The sequence below is a fragment of the Onychostoma macrolepis genome, chromosome 20 (genome assembly GCF_012432095.1).
Source record: "Onychostoma macrolepis isolate SWU-2019 chromosome 20, ASM1243209v1, whole genome shotgun sequence".
In the NCBI taxonomy this organism is placed as follows: Eukaryota; Metazoa; Chordata; class Actinopteri; order Cypriniformes; family Cyprinidae; genus Onychostoma; species Onychostoma macrolepis.
The window spans coordinates 3,506,756-3,532,687 of NC_081174.1; the positions used below are offsets into that span (position 1 = coordinate 3,506,756).

The 25,932-nt window shown below is 36.7% G+C and overlaps 1 protein-coding gene across 1 annotated transcript in view; it reads right to left on the reverse strand.

Annotated features, from left to right (window-relative positions):
• LOC131527056 (interferon-induced protein 44-like) overlaps positions 1–21,073 on the reverse strand; it is a 41,808-nt gene extending 20,735 nt beyond the window's left edge. The window contains exons 1-3 of the mRNA XM_058755894.1: positions 20,979–21,073; positions 19,495–19,528; positions 19,177–19,375 (exon numbers count right to left, since the gene is read on the reverse strand). Of these exons, the coding sequence (XP_058611877.1) occupies positions 19,177–19,375; positions 19,495–19,528; positions 20,979–21,024 (279 nt within the window). The 5' untranslated portion in view covers positions 21,025–21,073. The remainder of the gene's footprint in view (positions 1–19,176; positions 19,376–19,494; positions 19,529–20,978) is intronic.
• Positions 21,074–25,932: the final 4,859 nt, after the last annotated feature.

The following is a 25,932-nucleotide window of genomic DNA, read 5'->3' on the forward strand; positions in this document are numbered from 1 at the left end:
GGAGCCTGCGAGCATACTGACGCTAAACATAAACAACCAGTCAACTAGTCCCCATGTAATGACGTAACAGCATCTAATTGGACAATACAGAACTCATTATTAGTATATATGAAATAACTGTAACTCAACTTATATTTAATTAACTAACACTATAACAGTATTCTTCAGAGTCCAAGAATGGTAGTTTCATGTCCTCTCTGTTGAACAAGTGTATATGCCAGTTTTTCATGTTTCATGTAATAAAATAACAATATAACGTTAGTTATTTTTACTATTTCATACTGTTATTAAAAATAAGATCAGCAAACCGCGGCCTTCTGTATTAACATCATACATGTCCCGCTATTTATTCTGTCATTCATGCATGTTTCTCTATTAAAACGTCAGTAACTCGTAGCACTATGTTACGTGGATAACTTATATTTACATTCCGCGATATAACAAAATATTTAAAAACACAAAGTAGTCACTTTAAATCATGGCCACAACATCGTCATTACACACAGCCTTATCTTTATTAAAACATAATATCAAAACAGTAACGTTAACAGATTATGTCATCGTGATTAGCATATCACTTTAACAGTAACAGTAGAAAAATTATAAATGGTATTTACCTTCTGCCGTTTGCAATATGTGTCCATTAGCCATTGTGTCTGTGTTCATATTCGTGCTTTTTCGTTCTCAATCTGCACCGCAACTCAAAATCGGTCAAAATAAGAATTCATCTGTCAGATATGTGATAGTCCATGTAAAAGCCATTACTACTGCACTGAAAGGAGCAGGACTGCAGATAAACAGAGCAGCAACGGACTGGTGTGTAAATTCAAATTTGAGCGGTAGGAGGCATGCCCAGTTGTCATTGGCCAGATTCCTGGATGACGTTTAGATTAACCAATCACGACCAAAGCAACAAAGAGAGACATCAAATAACATTGCAACTGTAGAAAAAAACTAGTTTTAAACAAAAGATAGCAAATATGTATGTATATTGATTTTTATTTTTTAGGCTGTTACATGTAATTAATTGGTAAAATGGAGTTTTCACTTATGCTTACAAGTGTATGTGTGCTATTCACTATTCACCTATAATTTCCCTATCAATTTAGAGTTAAAATAGGGTTAGGTTTAGGAGTACAGACAGTGTGTACATGTCTGTCTATACTCGTAAATTACAGTTATATTTACATGACCAATAATGACCCTTTTGAACTTTAGCAAATCCCTTGTCTCAACTGTATAACCACTCTTATGCCTAAATGCAGCTGTGCATACAACTGTGGCATTTTCTGTATCTGACCCTTTGCTGTATTGCAGACAGTGTTACACCACCTGTTGGTTTAGGTTTATTCCTTTGTCCACACTCAGTAACACTTACTGCAAATACTGTCATAATTGCAACATTTGTCTACAGATTACACTGTTGACTGCAGTGGTAATGCCGTTACAGCATTCATGGTATAGGAAAATGTAAACTATGGTAAATTATGGTGTTTCCATAATGCAGACATGCACATTTGACAAATCGAGGATTCAAAATTTTATGGTATGCATTCCAGTCCTTTCAGACCCTTTTCTCCATGCTCTGTTTTTTTTCTAATTTCAAATTTCTCCGTAGGTATAGGGTTTCTCTCACACAAATAACAAATGCACATTCTGATCAGATAACATACCAATAATTTACAGTGGCTGTATACCATGTTTGTGAAAGTCAATAGATTTTTTTTTGGAGAGTTTGAGCTTTTAAAGATTATGTGTACTTTTTTCTGTTCACAATTTCCTTTGCAAAGTAATTTGGATCAACTGGTGTGTGGGCAGAGTCCTGAAAGTTTCAACCTGGAGAGTAGTACAGCTTTACTCTTTAAAAACAGACTATGCATTATTTGATGTAAGTCAGCTATATTTGTGTTCAGAATTGTTAAATGTAAAAACACCTAAATATAAAACTAATATGATGTACTTTAATATTACAAAGAAAAATGCTAAACAGCTAGTATGGGCATAAACCTTTAATATAATGAGCTACATATTACAGATTATTTGTGTAATTTTACATTTAAATTATATGCAATTTAAGAATACAGAAAAAAATACAGTATAAATAATACAGCCATTTTCCTGTGTTAAAAAAATGAGAACTACTATAATTTGTCATTAAAGATATAATAGCTTACTTAAAATAAGTCAAGTTTTTAATTTATAGATGTTGTTTTACAGAATTTTACTTATAATTTAAAATAACAGAAAAATACTGTAAATATGTACAGTTATATTCCGTAAAATAGATTTTTTTTTTTTTTTTTACAGTGTACCTCATGACTAAATGTCAGAATTTGACATCAGTATGATGTTGGCTTAAGACGTTGGCTCAACGTTGGAATTTGTTTAGTTAATGCCACAACATGAAACTAACTAAAGATCAACGTCTAATGATGTTAGAGTTGGACGTTGTGTGGACGTTACCAATATGACGTCTACGAGACGTTGGGTTTTGGTCGCCATACCTGATGACTAAATGTCAGTATTTGACATCAATATGACGTTGGCTTAAGATGTTGGCTTGACGTTGGATTTTGGTTAGTTAATGCCACAACCTAAAACTAACAAAAGATCAACGTCTAATGATGTTAGAGTTCGACGTTGTGTGGACGTTACCAATATGACGTCTAGGAGACGTTGGGTTTTGGTCGCCATACCTGACGACTAAATGTCAGTATTTGACATCAATATGACGTTGGTTTAAGACGTTGGCTTGACGTTGGATTTTGGTTGGTTAATGCCCCAACCTAAACCTAACTAAATATCAACGTCTAATGATGTTAGAATTTAACGTTGTGTGGACGTTACCAGTATGACGTCTAGTAGACACTGGGTTTTGGTTTCCATACCAGACCACAAAATGTCAGTATTTTCAGACGCTTAATTTCTAGCGATTATCGCCGATTTGATTGCACAGATACTATTTAAACTAAACTGAGCTAGACAATGACATCTCTGAATTCAATAATGAAATGCCTTTAACTGAAAATTGAAAATTGAGTGTATAATCTTATCATTATACATTACTGACACTCTATCCTCTAATTTGATACTGTTAAGTGCTTTGACACAATCTGTATTGTTAAAAGCGCTATATAAATAAAAGTGACTTGACTTGACTTGACTTATTTGACGTCAATGTGACGTTGGCTTAAGACGTTGGCTTGACGTTGGATTTTGGTTGGTTAATGCCCCAACCTAAATCTAACTAAATATCAACATCTAACGATGTTAGAATTTGACGTTGTGTGGACGTTTCCATTATGACGTCTAGGAGACGTTGGGTTTTGGTTGCCATACCTGACGACTAAATGTCAGGTTTTGGTCGCCATACCTGACGACTAAATGTCAGTATTTGACGTCAATGTTACGTTGGCTTGAGATGTTGGCTCGATGTTGGATTTTGGTTAGTTAATGCCACAACCTAAAACTAACAAAAGATCAATGTCTAATGATGTTAGAGTTGGACGTTGTGTGGACGTTACCATTATGACGTCTAGTAGACGTTGGATTTTGGTTGCCATACCAGACCACAAAATGTCAGTGTTTGACGTCAATGTGACGTTAGCTTAAGACATTGGTTTGACGTTGGATTTTGGTTAGTTAATGCCACAACCTAAAACTAACAAAAGATCAATGTCTAATGATGTTAGAGTTTGATGTTGTGTGGACGTTACCAATATGACGTCTACAAGACTTCGGGTTTTGGTCGCCATACCTGACGACTAAATATCAGTTTTTGTCATCAATATGACGTTGGCTTAAGACGTTGGCTTGACGTTGGATTTTGGTTAGTTAATGCCCCAACCTAAACCTAACTAAATATCAACGTCTAATGATGTTAGAATTTAACGTTGTGTGGACGTTACCATTATGACATCTAGGAGACGTTGGGTTTTGGTTGCCATACCTGACGACTAAATATCAGTATTTGACGTCAATGTGACGTTGGCTTGAGACGTTGGATTTTGGTTAGTTAATGCCACAACCTAAAACTAACTAAAGATCAACGTCTAATGATGTTAGAGTTTGACGTTGCGTGGACGTTACCAGTATGACGTCTAGTAGACACTGGGTTTTGGTTGCCATACCTGACGACTAAATGTCAGGTTTTGGTCGCCATACCTGACGACTAAATGTCAGTATTTGACGTCAATGTTACGTTGGCTTGAGATGTTGGCTCGATGTTGGATTTTGGTTAGTTAATGCCACAACCTAAAACTAACAAAAGATCAATGTCTAATGATGTTAGAGTTGGACGTTGTGTGGACGTTACCAATATGACGTCTACGAGACGTTGGGTTTTGGTCGCCATACCTGACGACTAAATGTCAGTATTTTACATCAATATGACGTTAGCTTAAGACGTTGGCTTGACGTTGGATTTTGGTTAGTTAATACCCCAACCTAAACCTAACTAAATATCAACGTCTAATGATGTTAGAATTTGACGTTGTGTGGATGTTACCATTATGACGTCTAGGAGATGTTGGGTTTTGGTTGCCATACCTGACGACTAAATATCAGTATTTGACGTCAATGTGACGTTGGCTTGAGACATTGGATTTTGGTTAGTTAATGCCACAACCTAAAACTAACTAAAGATCAACGTCTAATGATGTTAGAGTTTGACGTTGTGTGGACGTTACCATTATGACGCTCACGAGACGTTAGTTTTGGTCGCCATACCTGATGACTAAATGTCAGTATTTTACATCAGTATGGCGTTGGCTTGAGATGTTGGCTCGATGTTGGATTTTGGTTAGTTAATGCCACAACCTAAAACTAACAAAAGATCAATGTCTAATGATGTTAGAGTTGGACGTTGTGTGGGCGTTACCAATATGGCGTCTACGAGGCGTTGGGTTTTAGTCGCCATACCTGACGACTAAATGTCAGTATTTTACATCAATATGACGTTAGCTTAAGACGTTGGCTTGACGTTGGATTTTGGTTAGTTAATACCCCAACCTAAACCTAACTAAATATCAACGTCTAATGATGTTAGAATTTGACGTTGTGTGGATGTTACCATTATGACGTCTAGGAGATGTTGGGTTTTGGTTGCCATACCTGACGACTAAATATCAGTATTTGACGTCAATGTGACGTTGGCTTGAGACATTGGATTTTGGTTAGTTAATGCCACAACCTAAAACTAACTAAAGATCAACGTCTAATGATGTTAGAGTTTGACGTTGTGTGGACGTTACCATTATGACGTCTACGAGACGTTGGGTTTTGGTCGCCATACCTGATGACTAAATGTCAGTATTTTACATCAGTATGACGTTGGCTTAAGACGTTGGCTTGACGTTGGATTTTGTTTAGTTAATGCCACAACCTAAAACTAACTAAAGATCAACGTCTAATGATGTTAGAGTTTGCCGTTGTGTGGACGTTACCATTATGACGTCTACGAGACGTTGGGTTTTGGTCGCCATACCTGATGACTAAATGTCAGTATTTGACATCAGTATGACGTTGGCTTAAGACGTTGGCTTGACGTTGGATTTTGTTTAGTTAATGCCACAACCTAAAACTAACAAAAGATCAACGTCTAATGATGTTAGAGTTGGACGTTGTATGGGCGTTACCAATATGACGCGTCTACGAGGCGTTGGGTTTTGGTCGCCATACCTGGCGACTAAATATCAGTTTTGTCATCAATATGGCGTTGGCTTAAGACGTTGGCTTGACGTTGGATTTTGTTTAGTTAATGCCACAACTTAAAACTAACAAAAGATCAACGTCTAATGATGTTAGAGTTGGACGTTGTGTGGACGTTACCAATATGACGTCTACGAGACGCTGGGTTTTGGTCGCCATACCTGACGACTAAATATCAGTTTTTGTCATCAATATGACGTTGGCTTAAGACGTTGGCTTGACGTTGGATTTTGGTTAGTTAATGCCCCAACCTAAACCTAACTAAATATCAACGTCTAATGATGTTAGAATTTGACGTTGTGTGGATGTTACCATTATGACGTCTAGGAGATGTTGGCTTTTGGTTGCCATACCTGACGACTAAATAGCAGTATTTGACGTCAATGTGCAGTCCAAAACCATACCCCCTGAACGCATACAGCCATATCAACCTGCAGCCCAAGACTGGTTGCCCACTGCAGCTAAGCAGGGTTGAGCTGGTCAGTACCTGGATGAGAGACCTCCTGGGAAGACTAGGTTGCTGTTGGAAGAGGTGTTAGTGAGGCCAGCAGGGGGTGCTCACCCTGTGGTCTGTGTGGGTCCTAATGCCCCAGTATTGTGACGGGGACACTATACTGACAAAATACTGTCTTTCGGGTGAGACGTTAAACCGAGGTCCTGACTCCCTGTGGTCATTAAAAATCCCATGGCACCATTGCAAAGAGTAGGGGTGTAACCCCAGTGTCCTGGTCAGATTCCCTCCACTGGCCCTTGTCAATCATGGCCTCCTAATAATCCCCATCCACTTGATTGGCTCTATCTCTCTCTCCTCTCCACCTGTAGCTGGTGTGTGGTGAGCGCACTGGCGCCGTTGTACTGTGGCTGCCGTCGCATCATCCAAGTGGATGCTGCACACTGGTGGTGGTTGAGGAGAGACCCCCCTCATAAGACGTTAGCTTAAGACGTTGGCTTGACGTTGGATTTTGGTTAGTTAATTCCACAACCTAAACCTAACTAAATATCAACGTCTAATGATGTTAGAATTTGACGTTGTGTGGATGTTACCATTATGACGTCTAGGAGATGTTGGCTTTTGGTTGCCATACCTGACGACTAAATAGCAGTATTTGACGTCAATGTGACGTTGGCTTGAGACGTTGGATTTTGGTTAGTTAATGCCACAACCTAAAACTAACTAAAGATCAACGTCTAATGATGTTAGAGTTTGACGTTGCGTGGACGTTACCAGTATGACGTCTAGTAGACATTGGGTTTTGGTTGCCATACCAGACCACAAAATGTCAGTATTTGACGTCAATGTGATGTTGGCTTAAGACGTTGGCTTGGCGTTGGATTTTGGTTACTTTACAACACAACCTAAAAACAACAAAATATCAACGTCAGCTGACGTCGGTATTGGACGTCACAGTAACGTTGTCATTAGACGTTGGCTTGACATTGAATTTTGGTCACCTGACGTCGCGACCTAAATCTAACCAAATATTAACGTCTTATGACGTTGTGTGCCTGCTGGGAGACTTTTGATTATGAAATCATCAGCGAAGCCCCGTTGTTTCACACTGAGGTAATGCTTTTTAATAAACTTTCTTTAGTTAACGTTAGTTAATGCATTAACTAACATTAGCAATACATTTGTTGTGTTTATTCATCTTTGTTAACCAGCTCAGGCAAATGTTAAGCTACAACTTTTAATTTTAAAAATGTCCTATTAGTACATTTTGAAATAAACATTAACATAACAAATTACTAATGTTAATGCATGCTTTAGAAGTACTGTGTAATGAACCTTGGTACTGTATTTTACTGTTGTTTTTACTGTTTTGTTGTTTTTATGTTGGTTATGTTTTTGCATCAATCCAAGTTGGTTTTGTATTTAAAGTGATAGAATACTTATTAGCTGGATTTCTGAATCGGAAATCATATGCTTGGAGCACTTAAAAATGTAAACACGAAAGCTAAGTATGAGAACCAATGTTTTCATGTGTAAAGCTAGCATGTTTGAAATTGAGTTTTTATTTACCATGCACTTGTGTGGACTTTCAGTGGATGGGCTTTCTTTGTTGTCTGAATATAAATGAAAATAAATTTTACAATACACAATTTACAGTATACCCATTTTGACTTAAAGGTCTGTCCAGACCAATCCATGTTGAAATGCTTTTCTTATGTTAGAAGTGCTCTGTGACTTGTTTAAAATGATTTTAGTTTTCCTTGCATTCATTTGTAATCTGGCAATGTCAAATTAATGTTATGTCAATGCTGAAATTAAATGTGAATTAAATTAAAACATTAAATGTGTTTTTCTTTTTAAAGGTTCAGGTGAAACACGAGGAAGAAGAATCCAGCACTGGATGATCGGCCTTGAGGAGCATCCAGCCGGATTTTCTGTCTGGGCTCGCAGCTGATTTTTCTACTTACAACAATTTCAATCTTCAATGTCAAGCTGAAGACACATGCATGTTGGAATTTATGTTGGAAGGTTAGATACTTGGATGCATACATTCAATTCACTTTAAATTCAATTTTAAAGCAGCTATACAGAAAATGTATGTTTCATTGAAACATTTGGCCCTAATAAACAGGGAATCTAGCATCAAATAGAGAAATTTCCTATCAAATATTTGAGCCCCAGTGAGTAGTAGGTGAATGTCAAGGAAATAAAATGTCTATAGGTGGTGAGGTGTTGGTGGAAACCTTGAAAGGAAGCAGATTCATCTAAGACCCATCCTTCTTTAGCATTAAAATGATGATCATGTGCATATGTTACAGTTCTATCAGACATGGCTAAAATAGTAGGGTATAAGATGTGTTATGTTAATGCTTGAACAAAGAGATATATTTAATCTAGACTGAAACACATCATTCAGTCCAAAAGATCTGAGTGTTGGAGCTTCTTAAGAAAGCTTTCCTTTCCTGACAAAGTAAAGTGAAGTGTTCTTGATACAAGAATAGAATTTTATATACTTTTAATATTTATATGTTATCCGTGAGTACCCTTTTTAGTTACACTTTAGAATAGGGAACACTTATTCACCATTAACTATGACTTTTCCCTCAATATATTCCTAATTTGCTGCTTATTAATAGTTAGTAAGGTAGTTGTTAAGTTTAGGTATTGGGTAGGATTAGGGATGTAGAATAAGGCATTAATAGTGCTTAATTAGTACTAATAAATGGCTAATATTGTAGTAATATGCATGCTAATAAGCAACTAGTTAAGAGACCCTAAGATAAAAGTGTTACCATCTTTTTTTGCTATTGCCCTACACCAACCCTACACCTAAACCTACCCCTTACAGGAGACTGTCTATTTCAGATTTTCAGTACACTATAATAATTTATAAGCATGTGATTTCTAAGCGTTTTGAAAAGTGAGGACATGGAGTAACGTCCTGAAAAGTCACCTTCTCCTTAATACCTGTCATTATACAAAAATGTGGGCACGCACACACCCACCCACACACACACACACACAGTCACTTGATATCTATTTTTTTCAGGTATTCATTAATTTCTATTCACTCAAAAACATTTACTCAGGTGTTCTCTAAGTTTTTCACTTAATCTTTGTGTCCAGACTTAATTTTTTGGACAGCCTGCATGACCTATTAGAATGAATTGTTAAAGAGTTAAAGCAATTTATTTATCATTTATACAGCTGAAATGTACATTTATTGTCAGAAATGTAATAAGCTTTGGGCTTTATTTTACAATTTGTTTTCATTTTGTACCAATGTTCTTTAAGTCAGAATCTGATTTGGGGAATATTTTGAGTTTATTTTTGTTATGACCACTTCTTCCCCTTAAATTTCAATTATTGTCTTCAATGTTTTTTCTTTAATGTTTTTTAATAAAGCAAAACAAGTTTTGAATCAACACTTTAAAGCTGCTATACTTGTGTTACATTTCAAGTCACTATTTCAGAGGGTATAAATGTATATTAAAAACCAAGAAGAAAATGTTGTCCTTTTTACTAGCAGGCCATTACTCAATAGCGTACACAATGGTATAGTATATTTGTATTGTAGTTTACACATTGTTAGTTTAGTTGTGAAGAAAAGCAAAAAAAAATTATGCTGTATTTTCAAAAACAGTAGCCAACTGTAAATTTCACCAACTGTCAGTCCTGTCTTCCTGTGTCTTGTGTTTCCCCTCCTCTCGTGCCCATATTTGGTCTTCCTGTTCATGTCATTATTAGTTGATTAGTCCCCAGCCGTGTTCGATTGTTCCCCACCTGTTTCAGTTCTCCTCGTTTGATTTCCTTCTGTTTTATAAGCCCTGTGTTTTCCTGTCGGCTGTTAATCGTCATTCCTGTGTTCCTGTGACCCCTACGTATGTTTATCATTAAAGTCTGTGTTGTTAAAAGTATTCTTCGTCTCCTCGTTTCCCTGGCTCCTACAACCCATGACACCAACAGTAAGACAGTTAATTTTACAGTAACTTGCTGTCAACCTTGCTGCCAGTTCTTTATCTTTTTTTTAATAAACAGTAGCCAACTGTAATTTTACCCAACAGTAAGATACTGTTAATTTTACAGTAACTTGCTGGTAACCAAGCTGCCAGTTCTTTACTGTTTTTTTTATCAGGACAATTTTTAACAGTGTGGGTGTACAGCAATACACAATAAAGCACTATATAAATGCATCATTCATTCATTCATTAATACGCTCATTACTACATCAGCGGTTCCCAATTCCAGTCCTCGTGCCCCACCTACCCCACCTTTCACATTTCATATGTATCTATTATCAAGTGAGACGTTTGTTCTATTCAACCGTAAGAGCCCTTGCGAAGTGGACATGTGCGAGACGTAAATTTAAATAATATTTATTTACAGAGGTATATTATGCCACACTTCACACTTATCTAGTAAGTTTTGTCTGTGTGTGAAGACACTGCGCAGCGCAAATCCGTGAGTGAATGTTCCAAAGTGAACTAAACTTCAACGGATTTCCCCTGCTCAGGGAGTAGGGAGCAAAGAACACTGTGTAGGGAGCATGTCAATCGGAACACAGTTTATGCACGTAGCTCTCTTCTAATGAGCTAGTTATCTGAATCGAGTGTGTTAACTAAGAGAGACATGCAAAATATGCAGAGACGGGGGGTGCGAGGACTGGAATTGGGAACTGCTGGGCTAAAACTTTATAGTACAGTTAATAAAAGTACTACAATACCAGGAAGGAAGATCAGGTTGTTGATGTTTTGCCTGCCATTCTCGCTCTGTCTGCAATAGCGTACGTGAACATGCTGATGACGTATCCTGTCTGCGTGAATCGGGTGCGCAGAGGTATGCAAATACACTGAACAAAATTATAAACGCAACACTTTTGTTTTTGCCCTCTTTTCTCATGAGCTGAACTCAAAGGTCTAAGACTTTTTCTATGTATACAAAAGGCCTATTTCTCTCACATATTGTTCACAAATCTGTCTAAATCTGTGTTAGTGAGCACTTCTCCTTTGCCGAGATACTCCATCCACCTCACAGGTGTGGCATATCAAGATGCTGATTAGACAGCATGATTATTGCACAGGTGTGCCTTAGGCTGGCCACAATAAAAGGCCACTCTAAAATGTGCAGTTTTACTGTATTGGGGGGGTCCGTGGGGGTCCGAAAACCAGTCAGTATCTGGTGTGACCACCATTTGCCTCACGCAGTGCAACACATCTCCTTCGCATAGAGTTGATCAGGTTGTTGATTGTGGCCTGTGGTATGTTGGTCCACTCCTCTTCAATGGCTGTGCGAAGTTGCTGGATATTGGCAGAACTGGAACACGCTGTCGTATACGCCAATCCAGAGCATCCCAAACACGCTCAATGGGTGGCATGTCCGGTGAGTATGCTGGCCATGCAAGAACTGGGATGTTTTCAGCTTCCAGGAATTGTGTACAGATCCTTGCAACATGGGGCCGTGCATTATCATGCTGCAACATGAGGTGATGGTCGTGGATGAATGGCACAACAATGGGCCTCAGGATCTCGTCACGGTACCATAACCCCACATACCATACCATAACCCCACTGCTACCATGGGCCACTCGATCCATAACGTTGACATCAGCAAACCGCTCACCCACACGACGCCATACACGCTGTCTGTCATCTGCCCTGTACAGTGAAAACCGGGATTCATCCGTGAAGAGAACACCTCTCCAAAGTGCCAGACGTCATCGAATGTTAGCATTTGCCCACTCAAGTCGGTTGCGACGACGAACTGATCCCGATGAGGACGACGAGCATGCAGATGAGCTTCCCTGAGACGGTTTCTGACAGTTTGTGTAGAAATTATTTGGTTATGCAAACCGATTGTTGCAGCAGCTGTCCGGGTGGCTGGTCTCAGACGAGCTTGGAGGTGAAGATGCTGGATGTGGAGGTCCTGGGCTGGTGTGGTTACTCGTGGTCTGTGGTTATGAGGCCGGTTGGATGTACTGCCAAATTCTCTGAAACGCCTTTGGAGACGGCTTATGGTAGAGAAATGAACATTCAATTCACGGGCAACAGCTCTGGTGGTCATTCCTGCAGTCAGCATGCCAATTGCACGCTCCCTCAAAACTTGCGACATCTGTGGCATTGTGCTGTGTGATAAAACTGCACATTTTAGAGTGGCCTTTTATTGTGGCCAGCCTAAGGCACACCTGTGCAATAATCATGCTGTCTAATCAGCATCTTGATGTGAGGTGGATGGATTATCTCGGCAAAGGAGATAAAGTGCTTACTAACACAGATTTAGACAGATTTGTGAACAATATGTGAGAGAAATAGGCCTTTTGTGTACATAGAAAAAGTCTAAGACCTTTGAGTTCAGCTCATGGAAAATGGGGGCAAAAACAAAAGTGTCGCGTTAATAATTTTGTTCAGTGTACATACGTTGACAGGCAGGTAGGAAAGACAATTAAAACGCTGGGACCGAGCGTTCTGATTGGACGAACATTTCTTGGTCCTACACCTTCCACAGAATATATAAATACATTTAGACCACTTAACTTATTGATTGCTATCGGGATGTGAAGAGACTTTCAACCAGCATAACAAAAAATGTTTCTGAAGACAATCACCTATTGCACCTTTAATTATTATAGAAATTGTTACATTGTTAAATTATTATATTAGGCTAACCATAGGCCTTGGCTAACGGACTGTATTGCGCGTGATGTAGACAGCATTCGAGTGAAGTTTATCATCCGTGTGGTGCGGCTGATACAGAACAGCGTACGCAGTATGCGTCCAGCGGATATTCTCCAAAATGGCGCTACGGTGACGAATTGTTGAATAAAGTCATTATTTTTGTTTTCTTTGCATACAAAAAGTATTCTCGTCGCTTCATAAAGTTCAGATTGAACCACTGATGGCAGATGGACTATTTTGACGATGTTTTTCATACTTTTCTGGGCCTTGACAGTGTTATTTACTTGGCAGTCAATGGGACAGTCACAAGCCTCCCGGTTTTCATCTAAAATATCTTAAATTGTGTTCCGAAGATGAACAAAGCTTTTACGGGTTTGGAAAGACGTGGGGGTGAGTGATTAATGACAAAATTTTCATTTTGGGGTGGAGTAACCCTTTAACGTTCCGAATACTTTTGTAAATAATAGCCTACTGTAAATGCATGACATGCCAATGAAGGATTGATTATGCTGAATCGAATTTTTACTGAAATGCAGATTAAATTGAACATATATTTCATTTTATTTCGGCTAATTAATAGACTATAATTATAAATACTATAGTGTTTAGTTGAGGAATGAATCATTCACTTAGTTTCATTTGTAAATGAAAACACGCTCATTTATCATCACACACGGGCATAAATACAATAATAAAGTCAAAAATTTATTTGCATAGGCTAATTGTCAGGCGCTTACAGTATTTGCAAAAAATATGGAAGCAAATACTAGCAAAATTATAGAGAACGTTAATTAGGTAAAGCGATTGTAACGCCTAACCAGAAGAGGGAGCCCTCACCCGAATACAGAACTTGGCCCGCTCCCTCTACTGTCACTTCCTGTTTGACCCAAATATAAACTGAGACCTGTTCACATGCTAGTCGTGAAGTATTGCCAGTTATTCTGCCTTACCAAGTGTTATTCTGACTACCATTCCTGATTGCCTTCCTATTTATGATCCTGCCTGATATCCTGACTCACGGTATTTGTACTCTGCCCCTTTGTTTTGACGCATGATCTGACTGATGTTTGTGTTTGGAACATTTGCCTGCCTTATCACCACTCTCTCTGATTTTGCCCCTGTGTATGAAGAACGATCTGCTTGCTTCTCTGGTTTGACCCTGTGCCTGTGTTACCGACTTCTGGTTAAAGCCTTGACCTCAAATAAACTTCCGCTCATGGATTCTAATCAAAATCCAGCGATACACGAATTGAAAGGGGAAATAATAAAATGTTATATTTATATGAAATAAATATAAAAATATAGCCCTAACAAGTTAATATAATAATAATAATAATAATAATAATAATAATAAAGAAGTATTAAATGACATGTTTAATCTTAATAAAAATGTTTGATGCATTTCTGATAATCCTGGGTTGCTATGGTCACACAGGTTTGTTTACGCATTAAACTCGTGGCCATGAGAAAAAATATGTAATTCCCTCAACATAGCATCTCATGGCCATGACATAATAAGAGTTAATATGATGTGGCCATGACACAACTAAGTGAACCGAACATGTCCCCTCGTTCTCACTGTAGCTATGGTTTAACCACTAGATGCCCGTATGGCTGTTTAATAAATATAGCCTACGTATATTTAGCTCTACTCTAGATGCTGTAAAGAGTTTTACCGGTTATAATGTCTTATTTATTTTATGTTTTGCATTGTATATTGTTACGAATGGATTCGCGTGTTTCTAGGGGAACGGGATATCATTCGCTTATGTGTGTGCGTGCGTAGGTCTTTTCCTGTGTTTCTCTGTCTCTCCCTCTTCCACTCTAATTGTTTACAGGTGAAGCTGATTAGGAGGACGGAGCTGGTTGGTGGCAGGACGGATTGCTGCAGTATTTAAGTCATCTGGTGGAAGGAATCGTTGGCTCCCTGCTCTCCTGGTGGCTTTGTTGGTTCCTCTGTTTAAACGTGTGTGAAAGCATCGCTAACTGAGACATTTGTTGTCAACCATTGATTAAAGTAGCTAATGGTTTAGTTGTAATGGTATGTTTGTTGCTTATTTCCTGGACCTCGTTTCAGTGGAGCTGGGTTGGGAGACGGGTGCCTGTTTTTGTTTGTTTTCTCCTGTTTATGTTAGCAGGGAGGTAAGAACTTGTATTTTATTTGTTATTTGATTTGCAGGTTAGTTTTTGTGTAGAAGTAGTTTTGTTATTGTAATTTTCTTTGGCAATTTGCCCCTCCTGAAGTTTATGATGTCTCTTTTGTTTATCCTTCTTTAAATAAACTTATGTTTATTTGCACGTAAGTGTCTTGTGGTTGAGAAATTGAGGATGAGAGCGGGGACCCCAGGGATCTTTCTTGAATAGATCCCTGTTAATTGTTATGAACCAATTTATTTTCTCTTTGAGTAGGGTTTTATTTGTAGTTTGTAACAATATTTAGACATTATCAGACACTCAATGCTTATAAGTTTTGCTTTTTTAATGTTGAATTTAAAAAGATGAATTACTCTCATCCCAGTATTATTTTATGACATTTATGTAAGAAGACAATATAAGTGAATCTTAAAAAAGGCCAGTAAATACGGAATTTAACCCAATAAAAAAATATAAATAACGTTAAAAAAAAAAAAGACAACTGCATTCACGGAAACTCTTTCTTGTTTTCCTTTAATGGGCAGTCTTCACTGAAACTCATTCAACTTCCTACAGGGAGAGAAAGATTGCAGAAAGCAGCTGGTTATGATTGCTATTAAGGTGTCTCTCACGTTATCTAACTGCAAATATAGCATAACTGCCTATTATCTAAAAATAAACATTAACTATAATGCATTTCATAAAATACAACTTCTGGCCAGATTTCCGAGAGGTAAACTAATGCGTTAAAATGCCAAAACCTGCTGTAATTTCCTCAACTTTCTGATGAGTGTGCTTGAGAAACCCTGAAATGAATGGGCTTCAATAGTGGAACTATTGGTTGCTCCATGACACGCTTTACTCACTGCAAAAAATGGCTTATCTTAGTATTTTTGTCTTGTTTCTAGTCAAAATATCATTTTTTTTTTTAAAATTTAAGATACTTTTACTAGGTAAGCAAAATGACTTAAGATATTTAGTCTTGTTTCCAGGGAAAAATAAATAAAGTGCATTTTGCTTAAAACAAGTAAAATTATCTGCCAGTGGGGTAAGTAAAATATTCTTCAAAAATGTATTATTATTTTTTAGAGATTTTACTAGAAACAAGACAAATATACTAAGATAAGCCATTTTTTGCAGTGCTTCCGCATTCCTCAGTTCCTATCGAAGCCTATGGGAGTGTTACAACTCTGTTTCTCAACGGCTCTGCGCCCACCTATTCTACGGCTGCGTCCAAAAGCCTAGGCAGCTCACTTGCTGCTTCGCTGCCATATGAGGCAATGACTTTGCAGGCAGCGTTTTTGCACGAAGGCACCTCATGAAACTGATTTCTGACAGGCTTCTGAGGCAGCACAACGTTTTAATGATCTACAACAAAACAGAACGGGTTTTGGTGATAACTAAACAAATATTTAATTACCATAATACTGATTTCTCGTTAGAAATGACATCGAAAGTGCAAAACGTTAGTCAGAAATACACATTTACACACAAACTGACCACCAAATGCAACTTTCAGATGCCATCTTTATTTTTTAGCTCAACCGTCACGGAATGAAACGCACAGGATTGTGGGATATCAAAGGCAGCGAAGTCAAGCAGAATTTGGATTCAGATGTGCCTTGTTGCCCTCCTGCCTTGGAATGCATCCTCCGAAGGCAGCACTTTAGAGCTTTCTAATGCAGCATACATCACTAGTTCTTTAGCCCCGCCCACCGATTCTACATCACTGCCTGTTTAGCCCGCCCACTGATACATGCATGTAGTAGGAGAGAGCTGCAAACACAGGATTTCTCCATCAACAGAACTATATACAGGTGCTGGTCATATTAGAATATCATCAAAAAGTTGATTTATTTCACTAATTCCATTCAAAAAGTGAAACTTGTATATTATATTCATTCATTACACACAGACTGATATATTTCAAATGTTTATTTCTTTTAATTTTGATGATTAGAGCTTACAGCTCATGAAAGTCAAAAATCAGTATCTCAAAATATTAGAATATTTACATATGAGTTTCAATAAATGACCATCCCTACAGTATAAATTCTGGGTATCTCTTGTTCTTTGAAACCACAATAATGGAGAAGACTGCTGACTTGACAATGATCCAGAAGACGAACATTGACACCCTCCACAAAGAGGGTAAGTCACAGAAGGTCATTACTGAAAGGTGTGGCTGTTTACAGAGTGCTGTATCAAAGCATATTAAATGCAAAGTTGACTGGAAGGAAGAATTTGGGTAGGAAAAGGTGCACAAGCAACAGGGATGACCGCAAGCTTGAGAATACAGTCAAGCAAAGCCGATTCAAACACTTGGGAGAGCTTCACAAGGAGAGAACTGAAGCTGGAGTCAGTGCATCAAGAGTCACCACGCTCAGACGTCTTCAGGAAAAGGGCTACCAAGCCACTTCTGAACCAGAGACAACGTCAGAAGCATCTTACCTGGGCTGTGGAGAAAACGAACTGGACTGTTGCTCAGTGGTCCAAAGTCCTCTTTTCAGATGAAAGTAAGTTTGCATTTCATTTGGAAATCAAGGTCCCAGAGTCTGAAGGAAGAGTGGAGAGGCACAGAATCCATGTTGCTTGAAGTCCAGTGTGAAGTTTCCACAGTCAGTGATGATTTGGGCTGCTGCTGGTGTTGGTCCACTGTGTTTTCTGCACCTGCCCACACTGCCAAAGGTAACAAAAGCTGGTTCAATGACCATAGTGTTACTGTGCTTGATTGGCCAGCAAACTCGCCTGACCTGAACCCCATAGAGAATCTATGGGGTATTGTCAAGAGGAAGATGCAATATGCCAGACCCAACAATGCAGAAGAGCTGAAGGCCACTATCAGAGCAACCTGGGCTCTCATAACACCTGAGCAGTGCCACAGACTGATCGACTCCATGCCACGCCGCATTGCTGCAGTAATTCAGGCAAAAGGAGCCCCAACTAAGTATTGAGTGCTGTACATGCTCATACTTTTCATTTTCATACTTTTCAGTTGGCCAAGATTTCTAAAAATCCTTTCTTTGTATTGGTCTTAAGTAATATTCTAATTTTCTGAGATAATGAATTTGGGATTTTCCTTAGTTGTCAGTTATAATCATCAAAATTAAAAGAAATAAACATTTGAAATATATCAGTCTGTGTGTAATGAATGAATATAATATACAAGTTTCACTTTTTGAACTTTTTGATGATATTCTAATTATATGACCAGCACCTGTAGATGACACTACATGATTACAAGACACTGTGTAGTGTTGTGAAAAATAGTCTTTAAATTGTCTTCCTTGTGATCATAACACCCTGTCTAGATCGGACGCGAACACTGTCGTGTCATGGCAGGAATCCATTTCTCTTTCAGGTCAGAAGTATGCTAGTATGCTAGAACTAGAACAGGACATCAGTTTACTGTCTGGGATTTGTAGTGTCAATCCGTGCCACATCAGTTGCAGATTATAATGGGTTCTGTTGTCTATAGTCACATTGTGCCGTTTGTGTCCGGTGTAAACATGGTAAAAATAGGAAAGACCTACAGATTGCGTCAGTGAAACACTGTCTGCTTGTTTGCTTTACTTTACTACGGATTCATTTTTTAACAAGACAGTGTGATGCAGGCTTTTTAAAGAGGCTGAAAGTAAAATATTATGCAGTTCTGAGTCAGGCATTTGATATATACTGAGTACTTATACATTTTTAACCCAAATGACCCATGTAGTTTTCAGAGCAGCAGCATCTGTCTGTTATTTTAATGAGCAAAACTGTTGGCCAATCACAGCAGTGGGCGTTTACTTGCGAGTCTTGAATGGGCCCCGCCTATAAAAACAGACTGTTCTGCAGAGAGGCTCAAAAATAGGATAGAAAATAGCCTACACGTCGGGGGCGCTAAAGACCCAAATATATAATAATGATTGGTGAAACATTCATGCATTTAAGGGTTAAATGTCATGATAAAACAGTTTTGGTCTCCAAAATCTGGTTACTTAAGCAGCAGTTCAAGAGTGTTGATAAAACAGCCCGACATCATAGACTTTGGACAGTATACAAATATATTTAATTTTTTTAATTTGTTTTATTTAACTGTGATAGCAATGCCATACAATTGTGTTGCTTCAATAGGTTCATTTGGTTCAAAAGTTTCTTTGTAGAGTGTGTAGCTTACATAGTTTAGTAAACTATTTTATTTTAAATGAAAACATGGCTTCATATACTTACTGTTTTTGTAAAACTTGTGCCAGACACAGAATCAGCAAGAGCTTCTGTTGTGATTCTTCCCTGAAAAGCACTATTGACTGAGTTGATGAAGCTGGACTTTCCTGTTCCAACTTCTCCAGCTAGCAAGATCCTGACGTACTTAACATTTGAATCACTCAGCTCAAACTCCCTGAGGTTCTTCTCCAAAACTTCTTTCTTGCTGTTGAAAAAGGCACCTTTGTTACAAATCAGTGCTGAAGCTACACACTTTTGCTTGTACAATAGATTATCTTTTTTTTTTTTTTTTTTTTGTTAAAATAAGAGTTCTTTTCCACTTACTCCCAGAGTGTTTCCCTCCATGGTATATCAAATTCTGTTTTAATAGAGATAGAAATAATTTATGATTACATGATTACAGCAAAATAAAAGATAGATATGAAATGGAAAATCCATTCAGTGTTCACTCAAACCCAAAATCAAAGGTTTTGACAAAATCAAATGAATATTTCAGACGTGTCTTCCTTCAAAATTATAGTCTTCGGTTAGATATTGACCAATCTTAGACTTCATAAAGCATGTTGTGTGTTTGTGCTGAATGTTTGTCTCTTGCTCTGCCATTTTCTACTATAGACATGCACACTATACATATGTCAAAAAAGAATGTAGTGATAATGAATTTAGGTGTATCAATTCAAAAATCAAAACAAAACAAAAAAAAAAGCACATTATGACAAAAGTGGTTCATCACAGACGCCACGCACAAAGGACTGGCGAGGTAAAGCAATGCAGTTTTACAAATCATCAAAACAAATTCAACTGACAACCAAGAAGGTAACAAATGAAGAGGGACAAAACAAGCAAAGAAACGAAATACCAATAACTGACCAAACAGGTGAAACGTGACGTGTGTGATGGTAAAAAAGTATTCCATTAAGCTCATTTAAAAGCTAAGTTCGGAAGTAGTTTTTTTGCTATATTTTCAATACTTAAAGGATTCACTATAAATATGATAAAGTCTGAGGTGAGCTTTAATTTCTACATATTTCAACTAAGTACAAATTTAAAATTTACTTAATCAAGTTCATGTTTTAACCTGAAACTACTAATTAGTTTCTGATCTATTTACTATATATATTAGGGATGTACCGAAGTGGAAATTTTGGGCCGACACCAAAAATTCTGGATTCACCGGATTGCCAAAAACTGAAACTGAACATGCTTTTCAAATAGGATGTTTATTTATTTATTTATTTTTTATAAAATAATATAAAATAAATTTGTAAGACTTTTTAATTTAACTCAATAATTGTAATGATATTGAATCTAAAAAATACAAGCCAATAAAATAACCACACTTTTATTAAAAGTAAAACGGAATTTAATAAAAATGGAATTTGACAGAATATATATTAATATTAAATATTATTTTTATTCAGTTAAATGCAAAAGAATTGGATTTAACTGATTTTTTTATTTTATTTTTTAAATTATCCAAATAAGTTAAAGTCCTACAAAGCTATTATGATCAGACGATATGAGCTGAGCAGAGCATCATGAGGGGGTAGCATCTTTCACCAGCGTTGCCCAGTACATTTATTTGCAATTGTTGCATTTGTTGACATAATTCAAATGCAAGTGCAACTTGCACATTTGTGTTTCAATGTCTTACAACGTCTTACAAGTGATCACCCTGTCATTTTGGAATATCAATAGAAAATCACACAGTTGCTATTTCACATGTCCAGCCTTAACTCTCACAAAATTATATATTATCACAGCTGGCATAAATGTAAAAACAATACAACAACTCTACAATTACTTACCTGGTGATGGTGTTTCAGTTTGGGTTTTTGATTCTGATCCTCCCATTATGATCTGCTTCTCTGTTTTCTTTTCTCCTTATGAATTTAGGAAATTCCACACTAAACAGCAAATTAAAAACAAAGGTGATTTCAATTCAATACAGAGTAATAAGAAGACAGACAGAATTGCTCTTTAGTGTTCTTCTCTTTGGGATGTGCAGGCAGGCTGTGGCAGCATCTCTCCTTTCAGGCTATTTATACCTCAGGTCCAACTTTCACTTTCACCTTGTTAATGTTTTCATGACTAAGCAGCTTATTATGGAGTCAAAACAATGCCACATATATTTACAAGAGAATTAAAGTATTGCAAAAGAAAATAAAGTTTTGCAAACGAAAATTAAAGTATTGAGAAAAAATTATTGTGCTTTTTGTAAACAAAAATAAAGAACTGCAAAAGAAAATGAAGTATTGTGAGAAAAAAAATAAAGAATTGCAAATTATAAATGAAACAGAGCAAAAGCAATGATTTTTCAAAAGCAATAATTTTACATATTTTCTAGGGGTGTGCAGCGGAGCCATTATTTGTATGTGTATCTGTGACAATCTCAAAATTATTTGTATCTGTATCTGTATTCGGATAGATCCAGAAGTGGGCGTGGCTTAAACCGGAAGTTCATCAAATGACATGAAAATACCATTTTAAATGCAAATCTGTTCAATTCATAGTTTTTATTGAACAAATATGCCTTGTATAACTAAAGAAAGTATTCTTTATTAAAATTATAACTTTGTAAATATCTTCTATTTAAAACTTTATCAAAAAAGAAAAATAACTTTATTCTTCTTATTTTCCAGTGAAACTTTGTGTTCAAATTTGACAAGAGACAAGCATCCACAATCTTAAATAAGAGCACTAGTAGACAAAAAGAAGCTGAAAGAAGAAAAAAAAAATAGAAATGGAAGGAAAGTGTTCAGTAGCCTATCATAGCAGAATGACAATAAAGCTCGCTTGAACTTTAAGTAACTTAGATCATGTGTTGCGGGAGTCTGTGATCATTTACAAGTTTTTTATCAACAGAGTGCAACAAATCATTTGGACACTCCAAAAGCCTTGATCAAACATCGCTTTTCTTTGTCTTGTATAATTAAATGTAATGCCATTCAGGAAAAGGGCTAATGTAATGCGTTTTTACAGTTGGATTTCGAAAAGGTTAGAAGTTAGGACCGTTTTTAGGATATTCGAGTTGATATAACTCTAGACAAAGCTCTGATTTCTGAGAGAACCATAGAACCTTATTTTGGTGCATTTTTCAGGAGATTGGTTGTGTTTGTTTTTTGTAGCAATATCTGGCAACATTGCTTCGCCGGCACTGACAGCAGCAATCAAAAACTGAGCAATACTTTATTGCTGAGGAGACCACATTCGTTAGACAAAAGCAATGATCGCCATGATATTATCTGTACGAAACTGTGTCAAACGCTATCAAAGCAGTACTAGAGATTATTATTATTGCACAAATCTTAACAACCGCAGACCTCACTAATGTAGTGCTGTTCCAGCAAACATGTGATTGTGTCTGACGAATATTTTTTGTTATTCGGATAAATTCGTTATTCGTTTTGAAGCCATTATCCGTGCCTTTCCGAATAAGGTATTCGTCTTCGGGCACATCCTAATATTTTAGGCATAAATTAAGAAATGACTGTCACTGGAAGATTTAAAAAAAAAAATGAAGCTCGAGTCTTTTTGGTTTAACATTTTCGTGGCCACGAGATATTAATGGGTAAACAAACCAGCGTGACCATAACAACCTGGGATTATCAGAGATGTATTTATTAATATTTTATTTTGAATTAAGAAATTATAAATTAAAAAAAAAAAACATTATTAAATTATTATATTAACACCACTACGGGGTAATTTTACCCATGGCTGTTTTTCAAATAGGCTACATAATATATTTTCAATTAAAAATATCCAAGTCTTACAGTCATTGACTTTTACTAAAATTGTGTTATTTACAATCCCCTGTTTATTGTTAAAAAAATTGTTTAGATAAAACCAGAATAAAAATGGGGCATTTATACCTATAAGCGCCATCGGGACAAATTTACGCATAATTCCTGTCATCACGTTCAAATAAAGATGTTTTAGATGTTTATTCCTCTACTCATAAATGTTCAAACTTTGGATTAATTATTAATTTTTGTTTTGCAATATTTTATCGTTTATGGTTCGCTACTGTGTTGCTTATTTATTCCTGAAAAAAAAAAATCTGAATTATGATGTAATGAATAAAACAATTTTTATGATTACCCCAAGTTTATTGGTGTTGCTCTCTTATTCAAATTATAAATTATATAACTAAACAAATTCATTAATTAGGTGAAACTGTGCACTTGAATTTGTCATTGTACATCCTTTGCAGTGTGGTGAATTTTTGAATTTATTATTGCTTATAATATAATAGGTATTTTAGTAATTTAAATAACATGGTTTATCTTAAAACATTTTATCACCCAAATATGTATTTATTTGCTTGTAATTCTCGTTGTCATTGCAGACTGGTTTATATTTCAAGAAAAGTGATTAGTGTAACCTGCTTAAAAATAGCTGTGAACTTAAAACAACAGGACAAAAACATAGCTGATGACTAAAAATAATCATTTTATGACTCTAGACATTGTGAAGACAGTGGCATAATACAGTGACATGTCTAACCATATCAAAACAGTAGTCATGGCATGGGTGAATTTGACCCGCTGCGCTTTTAGGTATACAGCGACCTCTGGTGGTTGAAGTGTTAACCACAGGCTACGTACTGGACTGTATCGCGATGTAGACAACATTCGAATTAAGTTTATTATGAATAAATGTTACAATAAGTACATATAATAAAATAGGCCGACAAGAAAACATTTTTATTCATCCCACAAGTCTTGTAAGCCCATGTATTATTTTATTATTATTATTATTGGTAATATTTTTATATTCATTGTTATGTATTTGATTTATTTTCCCTTCATTTCGATCTCTTAACGTTCAGGGCTGTATAATAATAATAATAGCCTAATATACACATATATTACATATAAAGACACGATCAGCGGACTGTGGGATGGATAAATATATTTGATCAGTCTCTGATAATCCCAGGTTGCTATGGTCACGCGGGTTTGTTTATGCATGATTAAACTCATGGCCACGACATACAGTATTATCATGTTCCCACGACTTAATACCTCCTGGCCACGACAAAACTAAACCAAAAATACTTTTTAATCTTTAAGTCGAGATGGATATGAAGCTTGAGTCTTAGACCTTTTTAATGATGTATAGTTTGTGAAGTTAATTGCATTCTTTTACATTAAAACTAGCAGTAACTCTGAACTAATGTAAACAAAGAGCTGTGCACAGGTTAAGAGATTTTAAACAAGCACTATTAATGCACATTTAGTTAACCAGATGAAACAATACACATTTTAATGCTATAAAAGTGTGCACACATTGAGAGAAATAAACAGCAGATGTTCATATTAACAACTTCTTTAACTTGAGCAAACACTGCTAATACACATATACATTTGTTAATAAAACGAAAGCATGCATGTTTTAAAGCTAGTGAATAAAAGGAAATGATCCACCCGCATGCCTCTGCTCAAAGAAGGTGCCTGGATCAGCTGTGATCTGCGTCTCGGGCCGATGACGTCACTTCCAGGGAGGCATGCCCAGGCCTGTTGGACACGCCCGTCCCTGACTCCACCCCATGTCAAAACAGCGCCACAAAGTGAGGCATGCCCAGGCCTGAAACGTGAAGCGCAGGGAAAACGGTATCGCAAGCTCAAACTTGACTGAAACGCAAAATAAAAGCTGCATTGCAAATAAATTAGTAGATATGGCCATGGAAAATATGTGTTGCAAAATCATTGCTTTTGCTCCGTTTCATTTATATTTTGCAATTCTTTATTTTTGTTTGCAAAACTTCTTTTCTTCTTGCAATACTTCATTTTCTTTTGCAATTCTTTATTTTTGTTTACAAAAAGGACATTTATTTTTTCTCAATACTTTCATTTTCGTTTGCAAAACTTTATCTTCTTTTGCAATACTTCAGTTCTCTTGCAAATATATGTGGCATTGTTTTGACTCCATAGCCTATATCCTATACTTTGTGCCATGTCACACAATAAAAACACATCTGGACAGATTCTGGTTTCAAGGTAAATTATTTAATGGTTTGAAATTAAAAGAGATTTGTAAGGCAAGGCAACAGACTGATAAACTCAAAACAGCTTGCAAAATGAATCAACTGTATGTTAAGATGATTAAGATTTTTTAAAATACGCTTTTCACATATTTTGATCTTTCTATGAAAAGGTATGTTTTGTTCACATCAAATAACCATAAGAAAGGTATATTTATAACAAAATGTATTTTGAACAGGATTTTTTTTCATCATCTCCGGCATCTGAATGTACCATTGAGCCATAGGCTACTTCTCATGTGGCTTCGGTTCTCTTTTAAATAGAGACTCAACTGAATGACTGAATCACATATGCGTCTGTAGCATGTTTTCAGCAGCAAATCTGGTGATCGTCAGCTGGTTTTGCAGTACTCAGAGAGAAGCTGTCCAGCCTCTTTGCTGGGGTTTCTTTCTGACTGTCAAAACAGAACTCTATTCCGTGCACTATGTATCTTCAGTGGAAGCAGATGCTTTGTTATAACACAATGGAGTCATACTGGATATCTGAAATAGCATCACCACATTATCACACTGCATACTCTATGCTTACAGTGTATATAGTGTGTTTACCGCACACAGTATGCAAATTTCCTGTACCAATATTACCTACTGTAATCATAGTTATTTCCTAAATGCAGGCTTTATGGCCAGTAATTCAGAATTAACATTAATTTGTTGCATTAATTGAACTAAAATGTTTAAATTACTAGCCTAGCTTTCCTCTGCAGAGCTGA